At 38.8% G+C, this 16,065-nt stretch overlaps 2 protein-coding genes across 2 annotated transcripts in view; both read left to right on the plus strand.

Moving 5' to 3' along the window:
- The window catches only part of asic1c (acid-sensing (proton-gated) ion channel 1c), a 152,563-nt gene continuing 136,498 nt past the window's right edge, over positions 1-16,065 (plus strand). The window contains exon 1 of the mRNA XM_034105144.2: positions 1-1,549. Coding sequence (XP_033961035.1) covers positions 995-1,549 — 555 coding nt within the window. The 5' untranslated portion in view covers positions 1-994. The remainder of the gene's footprint in view (positions 1,550-16,065) is intronic.
- On the plus strand, positions 5,172-7,622 carry LOC139435563 (uncharacterized; the record flags this gene model as incomplete). The annotated part of the gene is made up of 2 exons (XM_071206295.1): positions 5,172-5,506; positions 6,725-7,622. Coding segments are annotated over 2 exons (1,233 nt in total), but the record flags the coding sequence as incomplete, so codon positions are not given.

Raw genomic sequence — 16,065 nt, forward strand, 5'->3', positions numbered from 1 at the left:
AGGGAGAGAGAGACCGAAAGAGCGAGAGAGCAAGAAATGGGGGAGTGGTGGGTGAGAGAGAGGAAGCGAAAAAGAGAGTGAAAGGTTCCACACGGCAGAATATAAATCTGTATGTTAACAGGACTAAAGCTGGAGGTCTCGAAGCGGCATTAGTGGTCATACTGGTGGGGGGTGGACATAAAGCATCAAGAGGTGGTCTTCCCTATGAACTGAGGATCTGTGCAAATAAGGAACTAAAACCCGTGGGAGCCGTGAACGCTGGTTGTCAAGCACAGTGGTGGGCTGGTCGGAGGTCTGTGACCCCCTCATTTGTATTTCTGGAAGAAAGAAGAAGAGCAAAAAAGGCACGAGCGAAAGAGGAAGGTGGCTGCGAGGGACCCGTGAGCCATTTCTCTCTTTGATTACTTCCATTCCCAAAACCATTGCATCCCATTATCACAGCGATGTAGAGGTATTCTCTTCGGTTAGAGGAGGAAGGGTCCCATTGACTGCTGAGGCTCAGCACCTCTCTCCAAGCGCTATAGCCCTTTTCATTGTGGTCCCCCCTCATCTCTCGCCTCTATCCTTTACGTCTGCTGTTTCTTTTCTTGTCCCTTGTATTCTTGTCCTTTTTCACAGCACTCAGGAATCAGGAGGCATTGCGTTTTGGTAGAAGTGGGTGTTTCTGGAGCTGTCATTGTGTTGGGTGCCGCTACAAAGGACAACTGAGCAGGGAGTGAGAGAGACAGCTTTGGTGATAATAAAATAGCAGCCTGAAAGAACGGGGGGACCTGGGACAACAGGAACAGCTGACGACCAGTGGAAGGTGAATTGTGATGAAAAAGAAAACTGTTACAGAGATTGCTAACCATTTTAAGGTAGCTATTTATTGACACATCAACATTTCTGGAGGAAATAAAGAAGCAGTGTGCCAAACTAACACTGCCGGCTGGATTCTGCTATTGCTGTTGCTAAGCAAAGTCTTTAACCAGACAGTATTGAGCACTCTACAGCCATGAAAGAAAGCTCAGAGGAAAGCATTGAAAGCACCAGGCCCTCCAACCTGCACGCTTTTGCCAACATATCCACCCTACATGGCATGAGTCACATTTTCGCCTATGGGCACATGACATTCCGTCGGTTTCTTTGGACTATTTCCTTTCTTGGTTCACTAAGCTTACTGATGGTGGTGTGCATGGATCGAGTGTCCTATTACCTGGAGTATCCTCACGTAACCAAACTAGATGAAGTGGCGGCGCCGAACCTCACCTTCCCAGCCGTTACCTTCTGTAACCTCAACGAGTTTCGCTTCTCCAAAATCACAAAAAATGACCTGTATCATGTGGGAGAGCTCTTGGCCCTCCTGAATAATAACTACCAAATAGCCAACACACACTTGGCTGAGCCCGAGGTCCTAGCTGCTCTAAAGGATAAGGCGAACTTTCAGAACTTCAAGCCCAAACAGTTCAACATGACTGACTTCTATAATCGTACGGGTCATGACATCGGGGAAATGCTACTGCAGTGCACCTTTCGAGGAGATAATTGCCACCCGGCTAACTTCACTATTGTAAGTACTCATGCATACACACTCGATTATCTTAACATGCTGTAATTCTGCACAGTGTGCTGTATTTCCTGCCAGACCTGACAGCTTGTCCCTTTCCTCTATGTTCAGATAGGCTTAGACTGAGCTTTAATGTTGCTTGTGCAATTTATTTCAAACAGATGCCATGCTTTAATGCATCTAGTACACTATTATATGCCAGTGTTAATGTTGTATTTGTTATTTCTTAAGTGTTGCCAGTACTTTCAAAAGCTAGTTGTAGGTGTTGGTGTTAGTTCATGTTTGTTCTGTGCTGAGAGCAAACAGTGCATGAAACTTGTGATACAGGTCAGGTCTTGAGGTGAAATGCTTCAAAGATATGCTTTTTTTTCTTCATTACTGGCTCGCTTGAACTCTGAAGGCTGCTTGGCTTCTAAGAAGAGGCACATCCTTTCTGTTGGCTGTGTTTGCCCCCCATGAGATGCTGTTTTAGTTTAAATGTATGGTTTGGGCATTGCACACATGTGTTTGTTTTAGCAAATCTGACTGATGTTTTAATAACATTTTCCAAATTGAAGTTCCTCACTGATTATTGCTTTGGGAGTAGGTTGGGTTCACCCTTGGTGTCTCTTGTCATTATTTTCCCATCTTCTTTATTCTCCGCATTTAAATATTCATCAATCAGTGTTGCTCCTAATGATCTTTTTCAGACAAGTTATTTCTCAGTTTTTAGTAGAAACAATTGAATGTTTGTTGTGCATTTACATTTTTTAAAGAACATTTAATACTTCTACAACGATTCTTTTCAAAGACCTTTTAGAAAAAGGTCTTTGAAAAGAGGAGTTTTTACCAAGCAGTCACACTGTGTGCTTTTGATTTATTCAACACTACATTTGGCTGTGCATCCAATCAAGCCTAGCTCTTCATTCACCATTTAATATGAAAGAAGTTCACTAAACTTTAATGTTTTGCTTTTATTTTGTTCTTTGAGCCGATGATTTAGAGATAATACCACATACCCGATCAATGATGGAGTGTTACATTAAAAAGTAACTTGGAAGTAGACAGAGTAACATACATTGCCTCCACAGTAGTGTCATGGGTTGATTAGAAGCACTGGACTGTATTAAAGCAGAGATGTGAAGCTGGGTGACATCAGACAAATGATCCTCGTAAAGATCTCAACACACCCAAGTACTGATGCTGCATTATAATGTACACTGAGGGATGTGTCTGTAATATTTTTTTTAAGTGACACTTACACCCCCATCACCCCAGCCCCAAACGGTTCTGTCTGCTGCCGTCTGGCAGGCGTCACCGCCGCATCCGGACTAAAACCACCAGATTCAGAGTTCGTATGACAAAATAAAGAACCTTGAACCTACAGGGACCCTTAGTAGGCCTGATTGAAAATGGTGACTTTATAGACAGGTGTTATATTTTAACTGGAATAAACATATCCTAAAAGAGAAAAAATAGGATATTAGCCTCAAGAAGTTATACATTTGTGCTACAATTAAATTGACATCACATAAAAAAAGTTTAGAAGTGTTATTTCTCTGCAATTTGTCTGAGATTCATGTGTATTATATCGCTACAATCATGTTCCTGTACATATACATGCAGTTGCCAATTTGACTTTATAACTAAATTAGGAATATAAGTTAGTTCATAATGATTAGCCCATTTTATTTGATTCAAATGGAGGAGAACAAAAAGCAGTTGGCAATATTTCCTTGCTTCAGTCTGGATTGCAGATTATTTTATTTTGAACAAGAGTACATGGGCCAAAAAGAATAAAGGGCCTAGGGAGAGGCAATACTGCAATATCACTTGTTTCTGTTTCATTTCCAACTCTTTTTTTTCAAGACGTTTTATTATTCTCACTGCGCCTGTGTCCTATACTGTACGCCATCTTTTAAAGTGCACGTTTGATGGGGTGACATCCAACTTACTTATCTCTAAATGAGTTTATCTGCTATCAAAAATACAATTTCTTATCTACGTGGTATCTTTAATCTACCCTAAAATAAATCCCCACAGATGGCCAGTTTTTAAGTGACTGACCTATAATCGTCAGAGTTGAAGAAAACTTATCTTTGCTTTTTTTAACATTTATATTTTATTAGACATATTCAAAGACGGAAACATAAGGACAAGGACATGGCTCACACACATCACAAACAGGACAGGACAATAACATGAAGGGTTGGGGGATTACAGTGTCAGTTACATTGTATGTATGCATATGGAATTGTATGATTTGCTTCACAATATAGATATACTTCATTGTTTCCTCATTATTATTTTAAAACAAAAAATCTATAATAGATAAATAAATAAATAGTCAAATAAATAAATATATATACACACACACATTTCTTCTTTTTCTGATTAATTCACCTATTCACCTATTTCCCATTTAACTTCTTTCATTATTATTACCATTATTTTTCTGTTTCTTCATAGCTTATTTCTCTTTATTTAAATGTATTTATTAATATTATTATAATTATTATACGTGACTTTGCTGTGTAAGAAAATAAAGCAATAATTTAATACGGATATACATGTTTTTTTCATTTGTGTCATGAATATTGGTAAGTGGGAATGTTCCCATTTACATGTTTGTCTCCAAGCTATACTCGAAAGTGTCTTGAGAATCAAGTCATTCATGGGAAGCTAATTACTGCTGTATTGCTTGAATGCAACAGTTAATGAATTTGGATTTGCTGCGTGCTTGCTTGTTTTTGTTGGGCAAATCCGGTGGTCCAGTAAACTGTGAACTTTAACCTGGCCATGAATGACTGTCATCAGATTTGAACAGCCTTGTTGATACCCATCCATCATTGTATTGTGTGGATGTAGTGCCACACCACACTGCATGTTGTCCTCAGTTGGCAAAATTGTGTTTGTCAGGCTTGGATGAGTGCCAGTATGCCATTTTAAGGATTTGGTGAGGTTTGGTTCTCATGTGTGATCTCGTGACATTATTGTATCAATGCAGCTACCTCACAAGGTAACTTGATTTGGGCAGTCATAGAGGAGGAGAGTGACATTTTAAATACAGAGCAGCAAGAGGATGAGGAAAAAATATGAATGAGGCCATTTCTAAATTAAACTTCCAGAACAATTACTTTAACGTGATTTATACATGTACGATGATAAAAGTTTTTGGCTATATCACCTAACCCTATGCCATACTCATAAAATAAGATAAGATAAGATTGTACTTTATTGATCCCAATTTGAGTGTTTGGTGCTGGATCTGACAAAAATCTCACACAACCAGCTGTGAACACTGACCCCTAGTTTCCACCGCGCGTTACGGCTGCGCCGCGGTTTTGGTCCGGCGTCATACCCTACCGGGCGCGTTTCACGAGCGTTTCAGAAGCATTACGGAAGCGGAGCGTCGTGCATGCCGGCTCGCAGTTCTTGTTGATTTGGGCATATTTCCTGGACATTTGTACTTCTACAAGAAAGTAAGTAGGCTACGTAGTTAAATGGTTTATTTTTGTGTCTGTTTAAATCGTGTTTATTGTTGTTATTTCCTATTTTGTTGTGTTGTAGACTACAGACATAATTAATAATAATTGTAATAGTCCAGTTAAAAACAACATGAATCAAAGATGGGTTCCTGTATTTTAGTGGTAAAAAAAATGCATTCATCATCATAATTATTCTATATAATTTACACACAGTGCCTGTAAACCGAAGGAGAACGCTGGCCTTTATTCTCCTACTGGAAAGACTACAGAGGAGGGATGGGGGGAGGAGAAGGAACCGGTTTTGGGTGCACCCCCTCAACCATCACCTTGTGGCTGAGCTGAGGCTGGACAGCCAACGACATCATCAATATTTTAGGATGAGTGCAGAGCAGATGGATGAACTTCTGTCCCTCCTCGGCCCTGAACTGACCAGACAATCGACAAATTACAGAGCTGCCATCGAACCCAAGCAGAGACTGGCTGTTGCACTGAGGTAAGATGCACATTTCACAGACAATAAATCACTGACCACAAGTTTAATAAACGTTTTAATTATAACAATTTCACCCAAAAAACATTGGAAACTTCACTTAACTAAACAAACAAACTATTTACAACAAACACAATTTGAGTACTACAACTCTTCATAATATGAGCCCCCAGGTTGGCAATTCCTGCCAACCTTGGGAGGACAGCATTTGTGTTAATGGCCCTATAAGTGTTGATGGGCCTTGTGGGGGTTGTGGTACACGTGGCCGAAAGGCTACTGGCCTGGAGGTGTGAATTGAATGCTGTGAGATGGGGGGATGATCAATAGGCTGCCAATGTTGGTGCTGTGTGTTTTCCAGGTTATGGAGGGTGTTTAAAATACTAAGTTTGGCCTGATGTCGCCTGTCTTTGTCCAGTCTTTGTAAAATGGGCACAAGACTCAGAGCGAAGTGGTAGGACTCCTCCAGTTCTGAATCTGGCATGTGTTCTTTGGCTGGAGGTTCCTGTAATAGAGACAACAGTTGCTCTCCCAGGTCTGTGCTCTGTGGCCTCCTCCTTTGGTCCCGTGTGGAACGCTGCGGAAATAAGATCCCTGGGGCTACGGGACCTAGAGGGCCTTTGCCTCTCCCCAGAGGTTGTGGGTACCAGAGGTTGTGGGGTTGGATGTAGTGGGGCTCTAGGTGGTGTGGTTGGTTGTAGTGGTGCTGGAGATGCAGATATAATTCTCGAATCTGGTGTAAATGATATCTCAATGTCAACTGGAGAAGGATTCCCCAAGCTGCTTTTTGAACTATATGAAAAGAAACAACAGCATGGAAAAAATGATAAGCTTTTTTTTTGGGATTAATTTATGCAATAGGAACATATTTATGTAATTTAATATAAACTCTTTCATACCCTTTGCAATACATCATGACAAATTCCAAAGTTTTTATTGTGAAAGACTTCATTCATTTCATGCAAAATGATATAAATTAAAAATATTTGCATACATACCTCCTTAGCTGTATATAGGGCAAAAGGAAGGACATGATCTCTGTGTACTTCCATTCCCTATGTGTTCCACCTGCAGATCCACTTGGGAGATTTTTGTTTTGTTTTTGACAAAGACATCCCTCAGTGACTTCCACCTCGCCTTGCAAACGTCAACTGAAATAAAGAATAGATTCAGATGTATAAAATGATTTCACACATTTTTCTTTGCTTGTTTTTCCCTTCACAGATACTTGGCTTCCGGGGACTCACTGCTCAGCCTAGCATTCAGCTATCGCCTGGGATGCTCTACTGTGACAAACTCTGTCCATATGGTGTATGCAGCCATTGAGAATATAATGATGGAGAGGTTCCTACCCAGGCCAACAGAAGACACATGGAAGGAGGTCGCACAATGCTTCTGGGAACAATGGAATTTCCCAAATTGCCTGGGAGCAATAGACGGAAAGCATATCGTCATCCAAGCACCACCACTGTCTGAGAGTCAGTACTTCAACTACAAGAAGACATTTTCCATAGTGCTTATGGCACTTGTTGATGCTGACTACAGGTTCCGAGTCATTCAAGTGGGGGACTTCGGAAGAACAAGTGATGGTGGGACGTATGCCGGATCTGATTTGGGGAAAGGAATGGAGACCAAAACTCTTCATGTTCCAACCAGCACCTCTCTACCTGATGCTGCTCACCTGGGTGAGATGCCATTCGTCATGGTGGGTGACGCAGCTTTCCCACTCAAGCCATACCTCATGAGACCATACCCCGGAAAGAACCTCACTCATCAAAAGAAGATTTTCAACTACAGACTGTCAAGAGCAAGGATGGTGGTGGAAAATGCTTTCGGCATTCTGGCCTCCATGTGGAGAATCTTCCATCGCCGTATCAACCATCTACCGAAAAACGTAGACACGCTAGTGGTGGCAGGATGCATCCTTCACAATTTCCTGCTTGCCCTTAGTGAACACCAGAGGTTGCTAGATGAGGAAGAGCAGCAGGGAAGACACATGGCACCAGTGAGATACATGGGAGGAAACAGGCCATCAAGAGATGCCTGTAATGTGAGGGAGGCTTTCTGCACCTTCTTCAACTCTCCTGAGGGCAGTGTGACTTGGCAGGACAGGATGGTGTGATTACTGGAACACAATAGTTATTACACCGCCAAATCGATTGAAAAATGTGTTATTTTTTCATTCCAGAAAATTTTAAAAAGCAAAAAAGTTATTGTACTACCATTTGCATTTGTAAAAGTGTTCTTTATTTTTAATATGCTATGTTATTTCTTTTCAAATAAATTGTTTTGTCTGACAAATGATTCTTGTCTGTTCTCACAATGTATCTTCAGACTAGAAATGCAAGGACCACCACAGCATACTGTATTTAAACATTATTGACAGTACTTTGTGTAGTTGTTATAACACTATACTCACATAGCTAAGTGAACTTCTTTCAATGATGTAAAAAAAATCTCAATTAAAGTGTAGTAGCCCTAGATCTGATTAATTAGTGTACTATTGTACAATGGCACTTGTGCATACTTGAGAAATACCATTTCCTACAATACACCTCCAGAGGGAAATATTGTTTTCTTAATTTTAAATTTTTCGGACAGCTATACTTTCCAGATTAAGATGAATAAAAAACAATTATAATAAAAAAATGTATTATCATTATAATAGGTTAACACAAAACTGTATTGATCCCTGGGTGAAATTAACAAGCTAAAGTATAGTTACAAAAACAATATATATCAAAAAATAAATAAAAAACAATATAATATATGTATACACATATATGTGTACATATAAGTGTATACATATGTACACATATATGTATACAGTTCATAGATATATGAAAATATATACATTTATATTTATATATATAAATAAACATAGGCATATGTTGATATAGGAAATAAGATCTTACTTTCTTGTGGAATGCAAGTTTACTGAAAAGCTATTAAATGACTTTCACAAGATTTGAAACTACTGAATGGCTCCGTACTGTACCTACAAGTATTCATTAACATTAATGTGTTGGCTAATTAGTAGTTTTCACCTTCCACTCCACAAATTCCAGCGATTAAAAACCAGGACTTGTCCTTTCTGGTGTTGTCCTTGTCCAACGAAGGACACCGGCCTCGGTAGAATTCCAAGGATCCTGGACATTGGAACAATCCTTTGGCGGGACTCGATGATGTAGCATCCTTGAAATAGTGGCTCTGGAGGAGCCTTCCTCAACATTGAGAAACACCCAAACTATTGTTTGTCCAAGGTGATATTTTTTCCAAACACAGCATCACTATTCACTGGAAGTATACTGATATTTAGACAACTACAGAACAATTCAAATTATTCAAATTTCCCCACAGACATGTTGAGAGGAAGATTCACAATGCAAAGCACTGTGGGAGTGATGAGCTTTGACCTTGAATAAATGAAGGAAGAATTCCATTAAGTCTGGGTTATAATGCATTTGGAAAACAAAGCATTATAATGTGTTGCATTGTAATGGGTGGGTGGGCATGGGGAGAATGGCAATTTGTGTTTCCAATGCAATTAACAACTGTAATCCCTCTTAATGATTGGATGGGACATATGTTTTCCATGTCATCAAACATTTCACTTTTTCTTGTAGACCATAGCCAAACTTAAATCACATTTTGTTCTTCCAGCTAAAATTCAAAATAGCCTCTTGAACACGGAAGTTATCAAAGAGTTGGCTCCCTAGCGCCCTGTCAGCTGTTAGGTCAGGGCAAGTTGTTTCAATATTTAAAATCTCCTTTTTCAAGGCTGTCTTTTTAGAATATCTTGGTCTTAAAATGAGTATATTCTCCAACTCCCAGATTCGTATGATGAGCTCACTCTTCAGAACAATTCTGATATTTAATACAATCTCTTTGGTGAGGTGGAAACATCTTACTTTCAGTCTGAAGTGAACCAGAGTTGAAATCTTTCCCTGAAGTCTCCCTAACACTGCTTTCCATCCCTACTATAATTGTCATCTGAAAAACCCAGACTAAAGGTTTTTTTTAATTTAAAGATCATAGTAGGGTTAACCACATTTAAATTCATGATTTTTCACTACATGAATAGTTACCCATGTCAATTATTTAATTGAATTTACTGGGGATTTTACAGAGGTGTATTTTCAAGATGGCATTTAAGCTGAAATGGAATGCGTTATTGTCAACAAAATGACCTTTATCAAAAATGTATTTATTGACTTGCTGTTGCTCGGAGAGAGCGCACGAGAAGCCTCTTAGTAACACATGTAAATGGTGCCTCGGTCGATGATGGACTGCTCTAGTGAACAAGAGGTTGATTATCATAATCTGATAGTGTGGATGTAGCACCCCATTCTTAAGTCTTGACAGGTCATGATAAGTTCCTCTGTACTACATTTCTGTCCGTTTCTCACAGACTGTGTAAAATCAGTATTCATTCATGCATTTTGCTGAAGCTCAGTCTTTAAGATGTGTTGTGTCTTTCATCTTATCATTCAGATGACAGCAGGTGTCAGGGGGATGAAACATGGCTACAGTTGAGACGAGGCCATCTCACTCAATGTGACTTGTGGATCCACACATTGGGTATTTATGTATTTATAGGCAGAGGTCCTCAACACTCAAGGCTCATCTACCCTTTAAAGTAAACAAAGGGTCTTTAACCTAGTTTTAAGGCCAAGGACCTCTAAGCTCAAGGAGACAGCGCATGGTCCCGCTACTATAGAAAAAGGTGTGAGGTGCTATGATAAAACAAACCTTTTTATGTTGAATACAATTCAAAGCTAATCAGTTATAGTAGACATAGCTTACTAGTTGGCTGTTATGGACAGGTGCTGCATAGTGATGTAGCATTGGTAAGATAGCTCCTATGATTACATCAGGATCCATGGTTAACAGTCAGACTACTTCAAGAGTTGTTTTTTATTTAGGGGTAGGCCAATTGATATTTGCGAATCATATAATGGATTCATCATTAATGCATATTTGTTGCTCTTAAATAAATACAACTTAAAACATTATCAGACAATCATTTAGCAAATATCACAGTTCAGCAGATGGTGATGGCAATTCTGTTAATAATAACTATAATACTTATAATGTAAGAAACCCAGAAAATGGTCCCATCTCTTTGATTTCCACACTAAGAGTTTCTTGAAAAGTATGTCAGTTTATCAGAAAAACAAATTGCTTGCGATCGTCTGCCCATACAGTAACTGCAGGGATAATGATAACTGTCTGTATGGTCATCACATATTTGGCCCCTTTTTATTATAACACATTGTCATTTGATCCATTACAAACATGTTGATTTTAGGTACATGCTTGTACTACGATCTGAAATGTTAATGTATTAACAGATGCTAGTTGTTTGGTTGTTTGTAGAGTAAAACTCCCAGACAACAAAACATCAGTTTGGGTCTAATCAATGCATATGCTTAAACCTTTGTTTACATATGGGTATCTTCTTATCGGGTGTACACAGACATAGGCAGACACAACACACCCAGTCAGAAGCATGGCAGATACCACATCAATCCTTATGTACACATACAGGGGATACACAGTGAGAGCATGTAACAACACTTCACTAAGCTTCTTCCCATGAAATGGAATTTGTGGCAGAAAAACCTCAAATCCGCCATCTGCTCCAGCAGCCAGTGCATGAATCCACTGTAGTGGAGTGGGTATGTGGGCTGACTTTATGGAACAAAGCTATCCTCCAAATTCAGCTGGTGGGAACAAGTAGTCTTTAAACTTGCATCATTAAGCTGATCAGTTTGAGTAAAACATAAATAAATGTATCCACTGTCTGTAGTAGCAGCTGCTCTGTAACAGCAGTCAATACTGTATGTGCACACAGAGGAGGGAAGCAAAATCAGAGATTGTCAGGAAGGAAAACAAGCCGCTGCACTGAATAATGTTTCATGGGTTTTTCAGGAGGTGATGAGTTGTGAGAACTTAGCAGAGTGTAGCAGAAGCACTCTGTACACTCAGAAACAGAGGAGATGTGGAAAACAGGAGAGCATATCTGAAAAGTAAGATAACTTGCTTTATACAACAAAAAGAGCTATGGTGTGATACATATTTGTGCAGCCGCACCTGCAACAGCACATGCGTCTGTTCTAACCATTGTTATGGACTTAATATATTAGGATTTCTGGAAGGAAGTTCTTCAAATCTGTCATTTTCATACACTTTTCACCCAGGAAACGGATTAAGTTTTGCGTTTGAAGGTCAACACCACTGTTTTTGGCCATAACTCAAGTATGATGCTTTTTTTTGATAATTTCAGAGAAATGTCTAATTGGATAAAATGAAGGAATAACATTTTGGTTTAAAGTAAACCGGTAATTGACTGGCAGTAGCATACAACTACACGGTTTTGAAGTCTAAATAAATTGTCAATGGCAATTTTCCATATTGTTCATACTTTCCCCTTTTCTGACAGTAGTGTAAGGGATTCAAACCATTATTATACAAAATGAAACATTTTTGGCCAAAATAACTACTTTTCAGCTTTAGCAGACACATTTAACCTTGTCAACATTATTGCTGATATAGTTATAACCAACAGCATTTATAAACAATAGTGTGAACATGCTAAACTCCTTTGGTAAAAAATATAGACAGGGCAGTTTGGTTTCACTAGGCATGAGGTTTCGGAGGAAACAGTATGTGTCCTTGTTTCAAAAAGCGGACTCTATCACTTTTATTATAGCACGTTGTAGACCTTCAATTGCTCAATTCTCCTCACTCTTAGGTGTTGAAGTTATCTATTGTTGGTCACAGCGAGGTTTACAACTTCACCTGTATCTCCGGGGTCTTCATAACTCAGAGCAGGGCATGATAAGAAAACAGTTATGGGCCTTTTTTCCCTTTGCATACTATTATAAAAATAAATGTTGGATGCCAAAAGGCATGCTGTAAGTGGGGGGAAAAACACCATTACAGGTGCTTCCTTTGGACATCAGTAGCTACATTTTACCCCACCAGTATAATGTAGAATATCCCCTCCTCGGGTAGTGGGCTTCACTGATTACATACCTGCAAATAGCCAGGGAATTGTATCATTGTCCGTCTCACGAGGCAAAGCTGCAGCCAATCATGTTAGTCTTTCATGTGTGACGTTAACTGCTCACGGGACACTTTTGTTCCCTGCAGCCTTCCAGGGAAATGCTTGCATTCAGATTGCACACCGCCCTTAGTAGAAGCACAGTCTTGGGAATAAACTCCAGGAACTTCTTGCTTTAGTCCCGAACCTGAAACCTTCATGGAAGAATATAAAAGCACTGATTACAGGTGGAATACTCTTATGGACTTTCGACCACAGACTGAAGCTTTGAAAGGAACACGGCACTTTTGGAACAGAGTATGGAATAATTAAAAGGCCATTAGTGTTACTTTTATGGTTTGTTTCGTCATAATCAACAAACAATTCTCTTTTTATTTTTAACTAACAAGCTTGATAGTTACATGTTTTGTGCAGCATGCTTTCCCATCTTATTCAAGCAGTTTGTTTAATGGGGATATAAAAAAGCACATTTACATTAAACTACACTTACTGCAGACTGATGAGCTCTTTGATGGTCTAATTCATATACAAAAATACTTCCTATTTTATAACTAAACTGACTCCAGCAGTAACCTTTTTGCAATATGAAAAATATTTGACCTTCAGTGTCAAAGCGGAAACGTTTTTGTCAGTTTTTCCTTCAGCCTAAGCTGACGGCTTGTCTGCATTCCTGTAAGGGGGTCTTGAATAACTCTAATCTCTGCCCATGATTGCCTTGTGTCACTGCTCAACATTTGACATCAGTGGATAACATTAGTTATTTAGCTACTGCTGCTGAAACCAAACAACAACAGTATCTGCTTGAATAGGAGGCGTGTGGCACAGTGGATAGAGCCTTGGTGTTCGGATCAAGGGAGCACAGGTTCAAACCCCACTGCAGTCAGCATGTCGTTGTGTCCCTGAGACACTTCACCCCAAATTGCTCCTGTGGGGATTGCCCACAGTATTGAGTATGTAAGTCGCTTTGGATAAAAGCGTCTAACAAGTGACATGTAATGTAATATCCCTGAAACATCTCTATGGGACTGAAACATAAGTCAACCAAAGCTGGTTTGCTGTGATTTAAGATTACACAAAAAGCAAAGCAGAATTTGACAAATTGATGATGACGAGATTAATTATGTACAGATTATTGAGATCACCAAAAAGTAGTTTCATATTCTTTGAACATCAATACAAAATATATAATTCATAATCACAGTATTGTTCTTTTGCACCATTAAAACGTATAGTGATGTTTTTGATGTTTATGTGTCAGGTGTTAAGTCTTCGGTCAGAAATAGATCTTGGCAGTATAGACAGGGTTAGTATTGACTAATTACCACCACTGTGATCATTTGTGCAATAGCAGCTGTCTATCTGTCTATCTGTCTATGTGGTGATATTAGCGAAGACGCTTAAACATTCACAAAAGGCACAATTCCTGCAGTACGGCACAGAAGAGAAGAAAATAATCATACACAAAAACCAATTTGTATTTCAATCAATCTTTACAATGTTTTTTATTGATTCTGTTTTGGCTTTGTTTATTGTCAAATATTCTTCTCTTGCTCTGTCAAATTTAAAACAGGCTCCATTAAAACGCTGGAAACAGCAATAAAACAGCATTGTGTCTCTGAATACGCAAACCTGAAGCACAAATAACCACATTATCATGAGGGCTTAACGGTAATTAATATTATCATTCTGTGCCATTGTTTTGTGATGACATAATTATAACATGGCCGTTTTCAAATATATGTTGCATGTGTATCAATGATTCATTATTAAAAACAAAAAAATAATTTGCAGCAAAGTCCATTGTTGACACAGTATGTGTTACAAAAATAATCAGTACTATTTAAAAAGCAATGATATTTTACTATTTTATTGCAGTTGTTTTGGATTGGGAAGTTTAATTTACGAACACATACTGTATGTTGCATGTTGTTCAAATTGCAAAACTATTTCAGGTGAATTTGTGATTGCAGGTTATATACAGTAACTTGGCATGTTGACAAGGTTTTTCACTATTTTCGCACTGTAGAAAAACACGTGAGGTCTAAACTTGTTAGTGTTTTAAATTCCTAATGCTAAATTCAATAAAGGCTTTGAATATGACTTTCTTTTTACATATAATTTGTGTCTGCCTCTTGAGACAAACCCACAGCATATTTAGAGGCAGAGAGAATACAAAAATAGTTTCTCTTTTAAACTACTTCATCATTTGAAACCAGAAGTATGCGTTGATCCTTTGAATCGAAGCTCCTCTTTGACATCAGGACAGCAGAAAGCCACACATCTTCCGGCGCAGACTGAAAACTCATCTCTTTCGACTCCACTTTGAGCAATATAATTACTAACAGAGCACTTATATACTAACTAAGGGCTGGCTTATCTAAAGCCAGTTGAGTAGCACTTGAAATGTGTTGGCTCTATGAAACCTGATGTACTTATATGATTCTGTTTTCTTCAACTGTGTATCTTCTTGGTCGAACGCAGTTATTGTAAATCGCTTTGGAAAAAAGCGTCAGCTAAATGTAATGTAATGAATCTGTTATATTTGCAAATGGAAAAGAGCACATGAATCACCAATTTCTCTAGAGTAAGTGTTAGAAATGTTTCATCAGTGTGACCTCAGGTTAAGTAATATAACTAGGTTCAATTATTTGAAGAACTATGTATTCCTATTTTGAAAGAAACATCATTTAGGCTGTTAGGAAAGGTTAATGAAGTTTATGTTGCATTCATGACCTGCGAGTGTCAAACAACAGACACTGTAAATGATTATGTTGCTTTTGCAAAACAAGCATATTTTTAGGTGTTGCTTGAGAACAATAAGCATGTGCACCTTCTATTTGCACGACTGCCTTTTCCATTAAAGTACAACAACACAAAGAGGAAACACAAATTAATACGTCTGTGAGTAAATCGATTCTGCCTCCAACATATTCAGAATTATTCTTTGCCCAGAGCTTGAAAACAAGCGGCTCTGTAAATTCCTTACATTTGATTTCATCGAACAACTAATCACACAGACAGAAATGTGCTAGAAATAATTTCACCTGTCATTACCTTGATTGTGACCCGCGTGGCTCCGGCACAAATAGAGCTGCAGTGTTTAACTCATTTACATTCATGGGCTGTGGTGGTTTGTTTATCTTCACCAGGACCGGATTACTTTCACCAAGGAGGCCAAATTGTCAATATGTCCTTCTCTGTTGTACTGCAGGGTTTATGACAGAGGGAAACTCTACTCTAGTTTGTTTATGGGAAACAAAATGCTTCCACTCCCACATCTCCTGTAGGAATAATAAACACCAAGGATAACAGCTTTTGTTCACATCCCAAAAAGATTTTACCAGAATGCTGAAATAGTTGTGCTTTGGCTTTGGTGTGAGGTAGCTTGCAGTCTGGAATTACTGTCTAATAACATTAATCTGAGAGAGGTGGGCTCGTGCCTCTGAGTTTAACACTCGTTTTTTCCTACATTAAACCCACTTAGTTGGGAACAAAA

The sequence above is a fragment of the Pseudochaenichthys georgianus genome, chromosome 17 (assembly GCF_902827115.2).
Source record: "Pseudochaenichthys georgianus chromosome 17, fPseGeo1.2, whole genome shotgun sequence".
Lineage (NCBI taxonomy): Eukaryota > Metazoa > Chordata > Actinopteri > Perciformes > Channichthyidae > Pseudochaenichthys > Pseudochaenichthys georgianus.